Source organism: Mus caroli, unplaced genomic scaffold (genome assembly GCF_978045245.1).
Source record: "Mus caroli unplaced genomic scaffold, Mus_caroli_1 scaffold_6, whole genome shotgun sequence".
NCBI lineage: Eukaryota > Metazoa > Chordata > Mammalia > Rodentia > Muridae > Mus > Mus caroli.
Window position 1 is genome coordinate 7,844,837 of NW_028227261.1, and position 18,330 is coordinate 7,863,166.

The 18,330-nt window shown below is 48.4% G+C and overlaps 2 protein-coding genes across 2 annotated transcripts in view; one reads left to right on the forward strand and one right to left on the reverse strand.

The window, feature by feature from the left end:
- Mtor (mechanistic target of rapamycin kinase) overlaps positions 1-18,330 on the reverse strand; it is a 111,393-nt gene that overhangs the window by 46,723 nt on the left and 46,340 nt on the right. Inside the window, exon 29 of the mRNA XM_021160177.3 lies at positions 13-88. Within this exon, the coding sequence (XP_021015836.1) occupies positions 13-88 (76 nt within the window). The remainder of the gene's footprint in view (positions 1-12; positions 89-18,330) is intronic.
- On the forward strand, positions 11,442-16,717 carry Angptl7 (angiopoietin like 7). The gene is made up of 5 exons (XM_021160178.3): positions 11,442-11,993; positions 13,814-13,914; positions 14,430-14,624; positions 15,230-15,428; positions 15,597-16,717. Exons 1-5 carry the CDS (start codon positions 11,645-11,647, stop codon positions 15,764-15,766), a joined length of 1,014 nt encoding a protein of 337 aa, XP_021015837.1. The 5' UTR covers positions 11,442-11,644; the 3' UTR covers positions 15,767-16,717.

The following is an 18,330-nucleotide window of genomic DNA, read 5'->3' on the forward strand; positions in this document are numbered from 1 at the left end:
AAAAGCACTCACCAGCTCTCCAAAGTGTTTCATGGCGTATTCCAGCACCCCAGAAGCTGCCTCAGGCTGCTGTAGCTTATTGTTAATGCTGGGGGAAGAGAAGGGGTGGTTACACTTCTGCATCTGAGGGGAAGCACTGGGGACACTACAGGCACGGTGGCTCAGCAGCACCTGAGTACGAGTCCCACAGACTCAAGGGTTACTTGTCACCTGTCACTTCCCAGAAAGCTTGAATCTGAGAAAGGGTTCTGGTTTCCTGCCCCCAGTCAGGACAGTCCATGCTAGTATGTGACCCTCTGGGCTTGTTCTCCTGACACCAGAGACTGGCTCCCTTTCGTGCTGTCTGGCAGGCAGCTTGTGGCCAAAGCCTCCCTCGAGCAAGCCAGGCATGTGCTTTACTATTGAGCCATGCCCTCAGCCATGCATCTACGCATTTTAAAACTGAAACTGGAGCGATGGCTCAGGGATTACGAACAGTCCCTGAGTCTTCTATCTGAGAGGATCCAGGTTTGGTTTTCAGCACCCACAGGTCAGCTCACAACTGCCTTTATTTAACCCAAGTTCCAGGGGGATTTACACTCTCATCTGGCCTCTCTGGGCACTGCACATACATTGTGCACATATATACCCACAGGCAAACACTCATTGACATAAAATAAAACTAATTTTTAAAATGACAGAGTTCCTAGGATCTCCATTCACACTGACAGCTTATCATCCAGGGCCCACTATTTTCAAACCCACAGCCTTCTTTGGTCTCTCTTAGGGACTCCCTCCCCCCAACGCTCCCCGCAGTCAGTCTGCAAAAGCAGAGCTTCTAGTGCTGGCCGTCAGGATATGGATAATTTCCACTGGGATTCTGCTTTACTGATGTCATCTGCAGGTGGTGCTGGGGCCCGCAGGGCTGGAGACCTGTACTGTGTGTGGGCTGCTGAGTAGTGCTGCTGGAATGCCTGGTCCCCGGAGTGAAGCAATCAGAGGCTTCAAGATGGCCCTGAATGCGGGAGGAGAGCCACAGTCCCTTAGTCTGAGAGGAACTTGTGCAACTAAGCCAGTACTGAAGCCAACCTGCTACTGGGATGGAAGGCAGGGAATCGGGGAGAGCATCAGGCAGGCAACAATGGCTATATCCAGTTACTGGGCAGCAAAGACCAACATGGGACACACCAACTTGGGAAGTCTTGCTGATTAAACCAACATGGATCTAGTTTATTGCAGAGTACAAACTGTCCACTAGAGTAGAATTAATTTTTAAGTGGTTTTGGGAAATTTCAGGATTTGGGCTCCATGTGGTAATATGGCAAGAGGTTGCTGTTATTAATATATTGTTTTTAATTCCACTACTTTTTTTCCAATAAAACTGAAAGGAACTGCCCAGAAATCTGATGGACTAGAGAAGTTAACATCTGTGCATGTAATAATAGAATGTCTCAGGTTTACAAAGCATAGTTGTAACAATCCTTCCAATCATTTCCTTTGGCCTCACATAGCTGAGAAAATCAGGAAAGAAAGGTTAGAATTAGTTCCCTCTTATTAATGTGGATGCCAAGTCAAAGAAAGGCAACAAGCCCCTAAGCTCACACTGAATCAGAATGCGCTCCCCTGCCCCCCCCCCGCCCCAATGTCTCTATGAATAAGTGGGAGTGGGCTGACAAGATGGCACAAGGCACTTGCTGCCAAGCCTGAGATCTGAGCTTGACCCCCAGAACCCACATGGTATCAGGAAAAACGGACTCTTGGAAACAACACATCACAGCACGTGAGTCCCCTCACCTCAGTGGTCCGCTGTCACAGGGGAGGGTGGACTGCACTGCTAACCAATACTACACTGTCCAGCTCTATCTCTAGTTCTCTAACAAGGTAGTAGTTTTGTTAGGCTAAGACAACAGGAAAAAGGAAGCTGGTACACACTCCCCGAGTCCTGGAATGTCCATTTTTGGTATTCATCAGTGGACTCCTGAGGATGCCGTGGTGAGAGGAACCCTGGTAGGAAGATGAAATGCTCTAACCAGAGTGCTAATTCAGAGAAACAGATTAAAAACAAAAACAAACAAGAAACTCGCACCTCCCACTTTTAGCAGCTGTGTCCTAAACCTTGCGTTCTGGAACACACTCTCTTAAAGAACAAACTACAAACAGTTACAAGAACTTGGCTTGCTTCGAGACTCACTGACATTGTGGTTAAAGAAGAAAACAAACCCACACCAAACAAAACCCTTTGCCTAATCCATTCTGCCACTAATTATGCACAAAAGAGAGTTTAACAATAACTCATCAGAATCAGGAAGTGACAAACCAAATGTTTCACTAGTGCTCCGACTCAGCAACGCAGCCTTGCTGGACAGAGCAGTATAGCACTGCGCATGGAGGGTGTGCGTGGTCATGGAGTCGGGAAGCTTCTTGCCCCCACAGGTTGTTCTTGTGTAGTGGAAAGGAAAACCACTGAAACCTACCTGAGAGAGACAGCCATGAAGAATGAGTGGGCACAACCAGCTAAGCTCAGTCTTGGATCTGAGGCCTACAGGACCCAGACCTTGCTCCAGGGAGCCTGTGTTTTAGAGGTTTTAACGCTTCCTTGGCCTTCTGGGATCCTACCTTCAGGGCCAATGCACTGTGACAGCTCCCTTCGTCAGGCAGAGCACTCACTTCATGGGGCACGTACTACATTTATGTGTGGAATCTCAGCCCTAGGCAGCTGACAGTTAATAACAGACCCAGTAACTACATAAAGAAAGGAGGTCACAGTCTGTGGAGTGCCACGCCACCATTTCAAAGCTACCTTAGAGTTGGTGAGAAGGATCTGGACGACCTGAGTTCAATCCCTGGGACCAACAGTAGCAGGAGAGAACCAAGGTCTGATCATCATCCTCTGTACACCATGTGGATGTCACTTTGTGAGAATAAAAGAATAGGGCATGTGTTCTGCGCTTGTGAAGGAGTCACCTTTGCTCTGAAAAACCCATTTTATGGCACCTGGGTATGTCACGAAGCCCCTTCCATAAGCCCTCCCTGTGTGCCCCTGCCCCCCCAGTGTTAAGGGGCAACTGATCTGAGACTTGGCCTAGCAGCAGGGAGTGCTTGCTACAAAGCAGCTCTCACTGATGCTGGTGGAAGACAGGACAGCACACAACTCCAGAGACTGGTGTTCCGGTGGGCAGCTCGCAGCTCTACACCCACACCCATGGTCCCAGACACGACAGGCCAGTCAGACTTCCCACCACTCATGCTGAGGCCAGAATGCAGGAGTTTTCTGAGCCAAGAAGGGACCAAAGCTCACTGCTGTCTGAACTTAAGCTGCAGGGTATGTCTGTAGCCTCCATTTTCCTTGAGATTACTCGGGCGCTGTCTTACATAGTTATGAATCTACAAAGCAAGTCAAAACTGCTTACCTGCAAATAAATCCAGAGATCACAAACAGACCTGATTTTAGGAAATGAGAAAAATAACTGGGAAAGAGGCTTATTCATTCTGTTCTTTTCTTTTTAAAGTGGGGCTGAATTCAAGAGCTAGAAACGGGACGTTCTTGCCAAATTAGGAAAGCGTTCTCTGGAGCTGAGTGGGCTTAGTGAGTAAGACAAGGCGCTGCCTCAATGTCCTTCACAGACTAGATCACACATGGTGCTTCTTCTCTAGGACTCAAAACTCTTTCCTGAGGCTGGAAAAGCAGGCTGGTGAGACTCCAGAAAGAGGTTCTGAAGTGAGGGGATTATTGCTGCCACAGGGAGAGATGACTGAGAGTCCAGTGGAGCAAGAGGGTCTGACACCTGTGGCCCCCCACTCAGCCTGGCCCTCTGTTCCTTTTCTTATTTTTCTATTTTAATTTTAATTTGTTTTGTTTAGTTTGTTTTGCAAGACAGGGTCTTTCTTTGTAGCCCTGGCTGACCTGTAACTTGCCTCAGAGTTAAGAGGCTCAGGGAGAGCTGTCCACACCAAGCCTGAAGCGAGAGATGCCCAGGCTGACTGGAGCATCTGGGCTCCATCTGAAATGCTTGGGCTTCCCCTGTGCTCCATCAGAAATTTATGAGAATGTTACTGTTTGCTTCCACATGGCCCCGGGCCTTCCTTCTAAGGCAGACTGCTGTCTCCCTTTCACTTGGTTCCCCGTCAAGGAAGGATTCTCTGAATTCCCTTGGCACCGTGCTGATGACACATGCAGCACAGCTGGCAGGAGATGGGTGGAACAGGGTGTCCTGACCAGCCACAAGGAACACCGCTTTGGGTCCCTACCACCTCATCGCACCTTGTCATGGCATAGAACTGCTTCAGACTCCCCTGCTACTTCTCCCAGCACTGAGTCTTAGTTCTGTGCCCAGCAAGGATTAACATCAGAATGGGCTCAAAGGGTTGGTTAACCCTGATGTCCTCATGGGGCAGCTCCAGAGTCTCGGAACAAGAGAATGGTCTGTACAGGGACCACAGCCATAGTCTCTTTCTTCCCTTGGAGCTGAGGCCTGAGCCCAGGGCACTGCACTTGCTAGGCAAGCACTAGACCAGTGAGCTAAATCCCTGACCCCAACCTTCTCTTCTGGAATAGATTAACTTCAAGATGGAAGGACAGCAGTGCAGACAGCAAGCAAAGGGTCATTTGAAACTTAACACATTAGAGGTGAGGTGGGGTCATGTAATGAAGACAGGAAGGAATGTGTTCGGAAACTCTAAAGTCTTTGAATTAATCACCTGAAAAAGGTGAGATGCTCGGTGGGGAAGGGCTCTTGTCACCAAGACTAATGACCCGAGCTTGACTTCCCGAACTCACGTGGCAGAGAGTGAAAACTGACTTCCAAAAGCTGCCCTCAACTTCCACATGTGTGATATACTACACAGATGTGCTAACATTCTCTCTCTCTCTCTCATATACACATACACACACACACACACACAATTAGCTAAATTTAATTTTTTTTTTAAATTTATTTATTATATGTAAGTTCACTGTAGCTATCTTCAGCCACTCCAGAAGAGGGCGCCAGATCTCGTTACGGATGGTTGTGAGCCACCATGTGGTTGCTAGGATTTGAACTCTGGACCTTCGGAAGAGCAGTCGGGTGCTCTTACTAAATTTAATTTTTAAAAAGCTTAGGGAAAGAAAACTTTGGCACTTCCCCTACATAAAAGCAAGGACAGACAGGCCCCATCATAGGTATTCAAACTAGGGCATTTTGGTACCGTTTGCAACTCTTGGGGATCTGTGTTACGAAGACTTAAAAATGGTTGAATGCACAGGGCAGTGGTGGTGCACGCCTTTGATCCCAGCACTTGGGAGGCAGAGGCAGGCGGATTTCTGAGTTCAAGGCCAGCCTGGTCTACAGAGTGAGTTCCAGGACAGCCAGGGCTACACAGAGAAACCCTGTCTCCAAACAAAACAAAACAAACAAACAAAGAAAAACAAACAAAACAAGGAAGGTTGAATGCTTGCTACACAATCATGAAGAGTGGAGTTCAGATCCCAGCACCCACATAACAAGCCAGGCGTCCTGTGCACGCTATAACTGCTCTGAGTGGGATGCAAACACGGCTGGCTGGGACTTGCTGGCTTCTAGTCTAGCTGGTGAAAACACAAACCCGAGGTTCAGGGAGAGACTCTGTCTCAAAGGAATAGTGAAGAGCGATAGAGGCCACCATCTTCTTCTGGTCTTCCTGTGTGTGCACAGGTGTGTGTGCCCCACTTCACATGTGTGCACATTCTCCATTCCCTCTCCTCAAATCAATCTTTATTAAATGGTGGGTGTGCTAGGCACAGTAGCACATGATTATAATCCTAGCGTTTAGAACGCTGAGGTGGGACTGTAAACTAAAATAAAAAGTTCATGTAAAACACGTGGTTATGTTTCACAAAGGTTCCTGATGTCTTAATCCCAGAGTTTCCTCTGAAGCACAAGCTCTCCAGCATTCTCCTCCCTCGCTTTGGGCAGCTACTATGTGTCTGTCATATCCAGAGGATGTGTTAAGTGCACTTGAGACTGTGTGATCCTCATGGCTAAAGAGAGTAACTGGTAACAGGCATCTAAGTGAGGAAAACAGATAAAAGAACTTTGCCTTTAGAAGATGAAGAAGAGGGCTAGAGAGATGGTTCAGCAGTTAAGATTGCTCTTCCAAAGGTCCTGAGTTCAAATCCCAGCAACCACAAAGTGGTTCACAACCATTTGTAATGAGACAGGATGCCCTGTTCTAGTGTGTCTGAAAACAGCTACAGTGTACTTACATAACAAATAAATAAATCTTAAAAAAAAAAAAGGAAAAGGAAGTTGATGAGGGTGAATGTATCTTCTATAAAATTTTCATTTGCTTATTTTATTACTTGGTTTTCTGAGATAGTCTTCCTGTGTAGCCAAGGCTCGCCCTTGAATGTAAGTGGTATTCATAGGTCAGTCAGAATGCTGGGAACACAGGCATAGGCTACCATGCTTGACAAAGCATCTTTGTAATTTGGTGGAGAAGGGAGACACAGAGGCCAACATGTTTTTTGGTGGCCCAAGGGGCTGGTGACTATACCTAGGGCCTCACACATGAGTTAGGCAGTGCTATCCCACTGACCTCCATCTCTAGCCTTCCCAGCCCAAATTAAGAAATATTATGGGTAGGGAAGCTCCTTACAATATAATTTTAACTGCAAAATAATCCCGGCTATCCATATTAAATTAATTCTGCACAGTGATGCCCAGCAAATGCCCCTGCATTCTGACTTTGCACATAACAAAGGCATTTTCTATTTACTGAGATACTTCATACTTCTTGTTTTGTGAGTTTTGAAATGGTCTCACTATGTAGCCCAGGTTAACTTTGAACTTTCTATACTCTTGGCTCAGTCTCTGCAGTGTGGGCTATCACAATTGCTGTCACAATTCTTTTTAATGCTATGCCACCAAGCCACCACCAAGAGGATCCAGCTGGCTGGCAGTGGTGCCCGGTTGGTCCAGAACACAAGGAAAGCCGAACATGCACGCACAACTCCATGCTCTCCCCGCTCAGTGACTGCTCCTGCGCAAGCGGGCAGGACTGCCTCTGGAAACTGTCCTGGAGGCTAGGCCCTGCCTGCCCATAGGCTGCAGACATCTGGCTGGAGGTGGGCCTTGTACCTAATACAGCCTAGCGTGTGGCACAGGTTGGTTCAAGCCTCAGAGTGTCAAGGCACAGAATCAGCGCGGGCTAGGTTTCCAACTGCGGGCCTGTCGGAGGCATGCTGTAAAAGTGATGAATGGCTGTCACATTTCCAAGGCTCTGGCTGATTTAGGGAGCTATTGGCAGGCACACTGCTCCCAGCGTGTCAGCCAGTTAATTACTTCCAACTTTATCTTTTTTGTCAGTGCTTCTTGACAAATTAGCTGTTATCTTTTTACTCTGCCCCCCCCCTTCTGGGGACGCCTGGGGGGTCTCCTCCCCTTCCTGCTTCTTCCTATCCAGAGTGAAATGAGGAACTTAAGAGAGAGACTTGGAAAGAAGCTGTTGGAGAGGGCTCCAAAGGTCAACCTGAAGCTAGTTTGATCTATCTGGATGCAAAACACACTGGGTATTTTGGGTGAAGTCTTATCTTGGCTTCTGGACAGCCAAGATCTGGGACTTGGTCTAGCCAGTGGATGCAGTTGAGAAACAAACGGATTGGCATGGTATGATCAGGCAGCTTCTACATATACCTTCTGTAAAAGCAATGTGGGCTAGCCCTACACCCTGTTAGGGACAGGGCCACATTGTAGGAATACTGATGCCCCTTCTGAGGTCAGAGGAAAGAAGTTTTTTTTTTTTTTTTTTTTGATAAGGAGGAAGCTTAGGATAGAGAGGTGGCACACCATACCTGGATAGCAAGACTCACAAGCAGTGAAATGTCCCAAAGCATTTTGGAGACACCAGTGGTGTCACCACTCCAGTACTCCAAGGCCATGGAGATAAACACCAGAGAGAGGGATGTTAAGACCCAGAGCAGGAATTAGAGGAAGCACATGTCCCCCAGAGTCCCACCTCCATCTGACAAGTTCCAGTAAGGTATTCTACCTTGGGCTTCCTGCTAAGTGCCAGATGCAGCTACCATAGCAGATAGACAGACTTGTCCTTCACAGAGCTTACAGCAGACAGAAAAACGGCAAACCAAAGAAATGGCATGGTGATGGAGACAGGGGAAAGGAGAACGACAGACGGCTGCCAGGCTGGGAGGCAGGGATCACCCCCATGAGATGCCTCCTCCACTCAGGCTCGTCCCTGTGTTGTATGTGCGCCATCTACTTTTAAACACATTTCTAGAAGAGGGAGATAGGAAAGAATGTCCCTAAGTGCACAGGTAGATGGATATCAGAGAAAAGACATAGTTGGGACTTCCACTAGACCAAGAAATCACAGGGCAGTGCACTGTTGCTCCCAGGTGCTTCCTACTGCACATCCCACTCCTCAGGGCAACTGTCACCGACTTCTAACACAGCCTGCTGGTCTTTTATTTTTTAAAGATTTATTTTTATTTTATATGTATGTATTTGTCTGCAGAGATGTCTGTGCACATTCATATACCTACAGAAGTCAGATGAGGGCACTGGAGCCTCTGGAACTGGGGCTGTGACCCACCATACGGATGCTGGGAATCAAACCCTGGTCCTCTGCAAGAGCAACAAGTGCTGTTAGCCCCTGAGCCGTCTCCCCAGCACTTCGCTTGTTAGTTTCTGAATGCTGTGTGAGCACTCAACAGTATGCTTGGTCAGACACACCACGCTGTTGTATGTATGCCACAGTAGGTTTTCCTTCCTATTGTGGGACAGCTATTTCATTGGTGAGGCAGTACAGTTTGCCATGAGACTGCTGACGGATGTTTGAACAGATTTCAGTGCTTGGTTACTGTGAGTGGCCTTTCTATGAACACCCCTGAATGTGTCTTGCAGGTCACAGGCTGTGCTCAGCTCTGTGAGACATCCTGCTGGTTTTACTGTTTATGGTTCCCTCAGTAATACAAGAAAACCAAGAAAACTCAGGCAATCTATTTTCCTGTTAAAATGTGATATTTTCAGCTTTTCCACCCCTGCTCTTCTGGCTGGTATGTAGTGGTGCCTTGTTATGGTTGAAATGTGAGTTTCCACGCTGATTCATGAAATGGCAGAGCTTGCACATGTTTATGTACCTTTCAGATCTCTTCCATCATGAACCCTGGCTTGCTCCCATGCTCTGCTGGGTGGGGACATCTTTATTCCCACTGGACCTGGTATACACAAGAGCACACATTGCAAACACTGCCTGACTTCATATTCCTTCTCAGTGCTGCTGGCTGAAAAGAAATGACTACTTTCTTACCTCTTTTTTTTTTTTTTTTTTTTTGTTTTTTTTTTTTTGAGACAGGGTTTCTCTGTATAGCCCTGGCTGTCCTGGAACTCACTCTGTAGACCAGGCTGGCCTCGAACTCAGAAATCCGCCTGCCTCTGCCTCCCGAGTGCTGGGATTAAAGGCATGCATCACCATGCCCAGTGCTCTTTCTTCTTTTTAAACATATGAGTGTTCTGTCTGTATGTACACCTGCATGTCAGAAGAGAGGATCAGGTTCCTTTATAAATGGTTGTGAACTACCATGTGGTTGCTGGGATTTGAACTCAGGACCGTCAGTGCTGAGCAGTCAGTGCTCTTAGCTGCTGCACGGTCTCTCCAGCCCTTCCATTTCTTTCTACCATGCAGCTCTTGCCATGCTGCTACTTGCTGTGTAGTTCAGGTGGTCAAACCCTTACAATCCTCTTGCCTCTGCCTCTGAGTGCTGGGAGATTAGGAGAGCGCCACCACAGCTGGCCTGCACACCTTCACGTTTTCCCTGATGTTGGCAGTTTTGGTGTTTGGCTTATCTCATGATGCTGAAGGTAATCCCCTATACCAATGTGTTGTGATTTTGCCTTCCACCTCCAGAATTTAAATGTAGAATTGAGATTTTATGTATGGTGTGATGTGAAGATCAAAATGCGAATGCTTTCTGATTGAATATTAAGCAGCTGGCTCACTGTGCTCACTGCAAAGGTTGACCTGGCCCCGGTGCTCGCTCTCCTCTGCACTATGACACTGTAGTTCCAGGGCAGGAGGGTCAGCTAGGATGCTACTTATATGATCATTTGGGACATGACTTAAATACAGCATCACTGGATAGATATGACATTACCTTAAAGAGCTCCACAGAGTTTAGCAGACTCTGATGCTGAACACTAATAAACTCCACAGAACCAACAAAGGCTCTACAGCCCTGATAAACTAGCTATTCCCTGAGAAAACTAAGAAAGAGCAGGGACTAGCACAGTGCCATCACCCAGTCAGATACTCTGAGAAGGTAGCTAAGAAGATGTTAGTAACAACCTGATGCCCAAGGAGGCAAAAAAGACAGGAGGTGAGAGGAAACAGACAGTGGTCTATCTGAGCACCCAATGCTTACATTCAGAAATGCGTCCCTGCTAAGTAACTCCAGCTATCTGACAGAAACCCCTTCCCGAGGAGCCAGGAACCCATCTGGGAAAGACTCTGAGGGATCAGGGCAGGCAAAGCTGCAGGACTCACACTATAAAGTCAGACAGAGCTCCTGCCAATAAGGACAGAGGCACTTTTGTACAGTTATAGGGAAAGTTCCATTTTTTTTACATGATTTCAGAAGAGCAGTGCCCTTCAATTAAAAGTATGAAAGCTGCCATCACCCCGTTTTCTCAGACACTGTGTACGTAGGTATAGGGGCCAGCATTAAGTTGCAAACCACACTGCAGGCAGAGAGGGAATCGAGCCTTCTGATCTGCATGTATTAAGGAGTCTTCTCTCTGAGTTTGAGCCTTGGGTAAAGGTCAGGCCCACTCACTGCTGCCCAGAACCTGACAGAAGTGTGGATGACCAACCCCAGACCACGCCTGGCATGGCTGAGACTTCCTCTCTGCCCCAAACTATGACAACTCCTTGTAAATGTTGAATGATCGTTTTAGAAGGAGAATGTGTAAAAAGGAAGACAGCCCCACAGATGCAAACCACCGGATGCCCAAGGATCAGGTTCAACAGGATTTTGTAGAACACCGAATGATGGCCAGACAATGCCCTGTTAAGACTCATCTCAGCCCAGATAAACCAGGACCTGGAGTAAACAGCATGAATTACCTTAGCCAGCCTCCCTGGCGCAGCAGTCTCCAGTCCAACTCTTTCTTGCTACCTCACCCTCAGACTGTGTTATATAACCTTCAGACAGGAGTTGGGAAAGTCTTCCACTCTGCCTGTCTGCTGATAGAGCTGAGCCAGTGGCTGGCAGGCCATAATCTAATAGGCGCAACTGGAAACAAGTTCACAGCTCCTGTCTGAGCCCAGAGACTGTACAGACGAGGAAACAAACACTGCCCTGTCCCCCTCCTCCTCTCCTCTGGCCTAGGTTTACGCTGACTTCACTCAACAGGCACCTGACCCTCCCAGATGAGGTGGGAGGGGCTTTAGCACACAGAGCCCTCGTAGGGGTGGAGGTACAGCACCAACAATATTTAAGATGCTGCCTTGGTGGGGTATTCAGACTAAGGAAGGAAAGAGCTCCATTTCAGAAACTCTAGCTTTAAGAAAGGCTAAGAAAGCACACAGAGGAAGGAGATCACGGGAAAGGAAAAAACTGCCAGTGTGAGTCAAAGAAATAAGCTTCCTACTTCTCCAGGTACAGACTCTAAGAGGAACAGGTCTGCACACAATGCTGAGGACGACCTGGCTATGCGCTATCCTTGTAGCTTTTGTCAGCCACCCAGTGTGGCTGCAGAAGCCTCATAAACGCAAGGCACAGCTCAAAGCAGCCGGCTGCTGTGAGGAGATGAGGGAGCTCAAAGCCCAGGTGGCCAACCTCAGCAGTCTGCTGGATGAGCTGAGCAGGAAGCAGGAGAGCGACTGGGTCAGTGTGGTCATGCAGGTGATGGAGCTGGAGAGCAGTAGCAAGCACATGGAGTCTCGGCTCAGCACTGCCGAGAGCAGGTACTCTGAGATGAACAACCAGATCGACATCATGCAGCTGCAGGCTGCACAGACCGTCACGCAGACCTCGGCAGGTAAGTGCTGCCTCCACACTCCTCACCATGCGCCTGCTCAAGGTCTCCTGGCCCCAGCTCTGCTTCTGGATAGCCTGCTCAGCAACTTGGGGGGCTTTTGGGAATGTATGATCTATGATTGCACAAGCTTTGGGCTAGTGATGTCCTGTGAGTTTAGCCAGGACATTTGAAGAAAACCTTTGTATTCAACAAAGGACAGACTCTTCGTGTTCTTCAATTCTGATCTTCTTTCTCCCATGGTGGCTAATAAAATTCTTCCAAATAATAGAGGGAACAAGTAAGTGTAATGCTGAAGTGCTGACCTTTTAGTGGCTGAAAATAAGGAAGGCACACGCAGTGAGTTATTTGAGAAAACAACATTCAGTTGTTGGTCAACTTGGCACAGATGAGCTAATAAATGAATCGCTGTTCAGAGGAAGATCTAATTTTCTGAGGTTACTGGAAACATTTGGAGTGAGTATATTTTATAGATGAAGCATTTCTTACTAATGCTTACTGCACAATAAACCAAGTCAAGAAGACACGATTAGCCTCTTGTGAGTAAGACCTGGGCTATCATGGTTCAGACAAAGAAAAAGTTTTGCTGAAAGTTAAGTCTAAAAAGTCTGTTAGCTAATTAAACAAAATGATTAAACAAATGATTTCAGAGCTTGGGCCTCCTGACCCTCAGTTTGAAAACAGAAAGTTAGGGGTTCTCATTTACAAAAGAGAGAGAGAGAGAGAGAGAGAGAGAGAGAGAGAGAGAGAGAGAGAGAGAGACTTCATTTGTTCTGTGAGATGGAGCCAGATGCATGCAGGGCTAACTGTACCACTTCTTGCTCCTAGAAGTTGGCTGGGAGGAAGGGCAGGTATCCTCATTTCCCCTCCCCTAGCACACTCTGCAGAGGAAATAGGCACTTTGGCATCTCCCACTTTCACCTGTGCTCCCTAAGTCTCCAGCCAAGGGGCACCAAGGAAAAAGTCTCAAGACATGCAGAAGTGTCTCGGGGCAACAGCCACAGACTCTGCTAAAAACAGCTGCTTCTTTGAAGCCCCAGGACAGAGCCTCAAGGCAGCCATGGAAGCTTTCAGATCAAGCCCAAGGGGAAGTGGGGAAACCTCACTTCCTTGATTTTTTTAAAAAAAGAATTATTTATTATTATACATAAGTACACTGTTGCTGTCTTCAGATGCACCAGAAGAGGGCGTCAGATCTCATTAAGGGTGGTTGTGAGCCACCATGTGGTTGCTGGGATTTGAACTCAGGACCTCTGGGAGAGCAGAGCCATCTCGCCAGCCCCACTTCCTTGATTTATCAAAGTTTCAGGAATGGTCTCAAGTGCTGCTTGGGGTTCTGGTTTTCATTTGAGCATCTAGTGATGTGAGACTGGGGAAGGAGAAGATTTCAAATCTGTTTCCCTTAATCTGAGTACCAGTTGGCTGGTAGCTGAGAAACAACATAAAACCAAACTCCTTGAAATACTCAGGAGTTTGCCTCTAGCTCAAGCCTGAAGCTTCTCTCAGGGTAGCTGCCACGTGCCCATCACAGACCATACCATCATTGTTTCTGGAATTCACAGCTTGGCACTTCAGCAGGATGTCTTACTTAGACCTAGCCCGAAGCTTCCTGCCTAACTGACTCTACTGCCCCATAACCAAGGCAGCCTGAGCATGCCTCTCAGTCCTGATGCCCACTTCTCGACATCCGTACCCCAGGGGAACTACCCACAGGCACCCTGAGGTACCAATCAAGTCTTGGTTTTTAATCCAGCTCAGATGCAGCAGGCATGTCCGTCCAACCTCAAAGCCCAAATCTCTGTTTACTCTGTGTCCCCTCACAGATGCCATCTATGACTGTTCTTCCCTGTACCAGAAGAACTACCGAATCTCTGGAGTGTACAAGCTTCCTCCTGACGAGTTCCTGGGGAGCCCTGAGCTAGAGGTGAGGTCACTACTGCCCTGTCCTACCCTTTGTCCTCCAGCCCCGAAAGGCACGGGGATAACAGGGCTTCCTCTGGTCTATGGAAAGGGAAGTTCAAGAAGCAAATGTACCCCATGATGGACTGTGAGAATGCTCAGTTTACAGGCCCCTCCCTCCACTCCAGCCCGCTACTGTCTGCAGAATCAGCTGTCTTAGTTCTTCCCGACACAGAACGAGATCAGCTCTCTCTCTAGGAGGAGGGAAGACACTAGAAGGAGACACTCGGAAGTACCCAACTTTCCCATTTACATTGTGTTCACACTGTCCACCTGCAATGCCCCACTGACACTCCCAAGCTAACCACCACCGTGCCCCCGCCTCCACGTTGGGGGCAGTGTTTCTGCTGGAGAATGCAGAGAGCACAAGGAGCACTGACTCGCTAGATAGATACAGCACACAGCACACAGCTTGGGAAGTCTGTCCTTAAGCTCCTGCCCCTGCCCTTGCGCCTGCCCAGAGGGTCCTCTCTGCTTCAGGTGTTCTGTGACATGGAAACTTCAGGAGGAGGCTGGACCATCATACAGAGACGTAAGAGTGGCCTTGTCTCCTTCTACCAAGACTGGAGACAGTATAAGCAAGGATTTGGCAGCATCCGAGGTGACTTCTGGCTGGGGAATGAACATATCCACCGGCTCACCAGGCAGCCAACCCGGCTTCGTGTGGAGCTGGAGGTAAGCTTGAGCTGCAAGGCCCCGCCTGGCCCAGGCCCACTGCACACATGGTTCAGAGGCATCACCACAGTCTACTCACTATAGGTGTGCTCAGTCAGTGCAGCAATGTTCCTGAAAGGTTTTGTTTTTCTATCTCCAAGCAAGGTCCAGGAGGTGGCTGAGGTTCAGGAAGACCCAGGGCAGAACAGGGTAAATACATAGTTACTGGGATGGAAAACACCATCTCCTTTGCTCTGGGATCTTGTTAAGTACAAGCCTCAGTGATGCTGTGTGGTGGCCCCTTTAGATGGCTTCAAGCATGATGTCCCCATTTACTCCTACCGCATCTCAGGATGAGATTTAACACAAACCACACACCTGCCCCTTCAGACAGACATGAAGGGTTACAGACAGAACAGTGCAGGCCATACGGTGAGACCAGACCCACGTTTGCTCTCAGACCTTCGTTTGCTGACTGCTAGCTAACATGGCAACCTGTAATAGTCTTACCAGAGCTCCACCTCTGAAGAAATGTTTAGCCGTGGCGCTCATGAGAGAGGAAGGGACCAAAGTCTGCAGAAATAAATCCTTTATGGTTTCCCTAATGCTCTGCTCCTCCTTTTCAGGACTGGGAGGGCAATGCGCGCTACGCAGAGTATAGCTACTTTGCGTTGGGCAATGAACTGAACAGCTACCGCCTCTTCCTGGGGAACTACAGTGGCAATGTGGGGAAGGACGCCCTCCTCTACCATAACAACACCGTCTTCAGCACCAAGGACAAGGACAACGACAACTGCTTGGACAAGTGTGCACAGCTCCGAAAAGGTGAGACCTGGGCGGCAGGGAGGGCTGGGCCCACTAAGGACAGCAGTGAGCTGCAGATGTGTTGCTGCTGCTCTGGCCGTGCTGTCCCCTTCGCTTTAAGGCCACCCATCAACCCTAGTCTAGGGAGGACGTCCCCAGCCTACTAGCCTCATCTGTCTCTCACACCAGGTGGCTACTGGTACAACTGCTGCACAGACTCCAACCTCAATGGGGTGTACTACCGCCTCGGCGAGCACCGAAAGCACATGGATGGCATCAGCTGGTATGGCTGGCATGGAGCCAACTATTCCCTCAAACGTGTGGAAATGAAGATCCGCCCGGAAGCCTTCAATCCCTGAGAGAAGGCAGACACTGAGGAGGGAGAGCAGCATGGGAGTAGGAGGCGGGCACAGGGTAGGAGGGAACCGTTTATCATCCAGGAGCACAATATAACTTTACCTGTGTGAGCACATGCACACACAATAGAACCACACGTGCCAACAGTGCACACTAGCAGATGGAGCCAGGCAGACCCAGTGGGGCCTGCCACGGTGCCTCACGGGAGGACTGAGTGGGTCCACAGAGCAGCAGCTCATCTTGCACATGCCTGACCCGTGGACAATGGTAACGCTGAGGTCACTTAACCCATTTTCCCTAACTGAGGCTTAGATGACACGAGGGAAAAGAACAAATAAAAGCCTGGTGTGACTCTCAGCGGAGAGGCTGTGAGAAATGAAAGAAAGCAGGAGAAGGGGCTTCCAAGTCTTATCCCGCGACACTTCCTTGTGTCTATAGTATTTGCTTTGTTTTTCTTTTTGAGACAGGGTCTCTCTACACAGCTCTTTCTGTCCTGGAACTCACTATGTATACCAGGATGACCTTGAACTCACAGAGATCTACCTGCTTCTGCTTCCCAAGTACAGGGATTAAAGGCATGTACCACCATATCCAGTATATATAATTTTTAAGACACAAAACATATGGAGATAGAGAGCAGCTGCCCAGGTGTCTCCGGGGTCTTAAGCCTTGTTGTCAGAGTCCTGGGGGAGAGAGGACACTGTACAACATGCTGCGGGTCTGACGTGGCGAGAACACCAGCTGGAGGTTGAGCACAGACTCTGGGTGATCACAATACTGCCTTCAAACATCCTCAGTCAAAAACCAAAAGATCCCCTTTAACAAAATGCCTGGAAAATGAAGGTAGATGGCGCTGTGGTTTAAAACTTGTGATGTATATAGAAGCATCTTCCTTGTAAAAGTAAAATATTGTAATTCCTATTTTTCAAAATATCTTTTTCTATTACAATAAATACTATAACAATTTGATGATTTTCTTTTAAATTCTTATTATTATCACTGAGAGCGGGGTGAAAACTGCAGGTGAGAAGTCAGAATGAGCGGTGACCCTGGAGTTTGTTCAAGGAAACCAAAGAAGCAGGACACTCCCCACACACGCATCCTAAAAACTGGGAAGAGGAAAGTAGGGGGGGAGAAGGGCAGCGGGGTGGGGGAGGCAGAGGGAGAGGAGTGGAAAGGGCAGAAGCCACTGCACAGCAGGAGCAGAGCCCGGCACTGACAGCCCCACACCAATGCGCTCTCAGGACACTTTACAGAGAGATGTTCCTGCTTCCTCCCTTCACCATAGGGATGTCCAGTGGAAGTCAGTACAAGGTAAGCCATGACTCCCACTTAATAACTTCTGTGACGCTAGGAATCTCCTTCCCCTCATGAGCACAAACCTTGGGGATTTTCAAAGACAAAAGTGAGCAAAGAAGCTGCACGAGGTAGGATTCCCAGGGAAGAGCTATTCAAGCACAACCTTCCCCAGGCAGGCGGGAGGCGGTGCCCAGAACCACAAGGCACGGAGGATGGGGACAGGCTGCACGGGCGGGTGCAGAGGAAGGCGCCCACTCAGAAAAGCTGATAATTCTCCTTTCATTTAGTGTGATCCCCATAATGAAACCTTCTCAGAGATGGCAAGGGGCTGGGGTTGGGGTGTGGAGAATGGACAAGGCACTCCTAGCTCCTCCATTTCCCAAGCACAAGCTTTGGTACCGACTGATGGGTGGACACCAAGCATGGTGCCCTACAGCCTCTCCCCAGAGAGAAGACAGAACCACCAGGAACCAGAAGCAGAGTTGGGCGTTGCTGAGACAAAGGGCATTTTGTTCTGACGGGGTCTTCTAGAAATGCACAGGAGTTACACAGAACAGCACCATCCAGAGGATGCTCACAGTCAGTCTGACAAGCAGATCTGCCCAGTGAGCACCAGCCCCTGCTTTTCACTATGCAGACGTTTCAATTGGAAAAATCCAAAAGGAGGTGACATGTTAGAGCAGGGCAGAATCCTCTATTGTACCGAGCAAAGACAAGGTTGGGCACTGTGGTGCGCCTCTTTAATCCTAGTGCTTGGGAGTGAGAGGCTAGCAGATGTCTGCTGAGGCCAGCCTGGTCTACACAAAGAAATCCTGTCTGAAAACCACCACCACTACCACCACCACCAAAGGTAGAGCAACAGACTCTGCCCTTGAGTGCTGCATAACTAAGGCGAGTCCCATGGCTGCTATGCTATGCTCCCTAGAGTCCAACTCCTTCTAATCCACTGTCCCCTGAGAAGTGATGACACTTCCCATTTATGTGAGCTTCAAGGAGCTTAAATTGTCTCAACAGTGACCCACCTCGGAGATTACATGTAGGATTTCATTTGCCCTCAGACTGGTAAGAAATCCAACACATAGGAAACAGACTGAAACGAAGCAGAAAATCCTCCCATATCGGCCTCTTGAGTCCTGAGATTACAGGTGTGCATCAGCACATCTGGCTAAAAAGGCAATTTGTTTTTTAAAAACAAAACCAAGAGAAAACTGGTTTAAAGTAAGTGTGTGTATCACTGTAAGCTCTGAGAATAAGTAAATTAACAAGG

Excerpts from the sequence above, each read along its gene's own strand:
- Angptl7 (XM_021160178.3), top strand. The coding sequence starts at position 11,645 with ATGCTGAGGACGACCTGGCTATGCGCTATCCTTGTAGCTTTTGTCAGC. Across the intron at positions 13,915-14,429 it reads TGGGGAGCCCTGAGCTAGAG|GTGTTCTGTGACATGGAAAC; the intron begins GTGAGGTCACTA and ends TCTCTGCTTCAG. Across the intron at positions 14,625-15,229 it reads GGCTTCGTGTGGAGCTGGAG|GACTGGGAGGGCAATGCGCG; the intron begins GTAAGCTTGAGC and ends CCTCCTTTTCAG.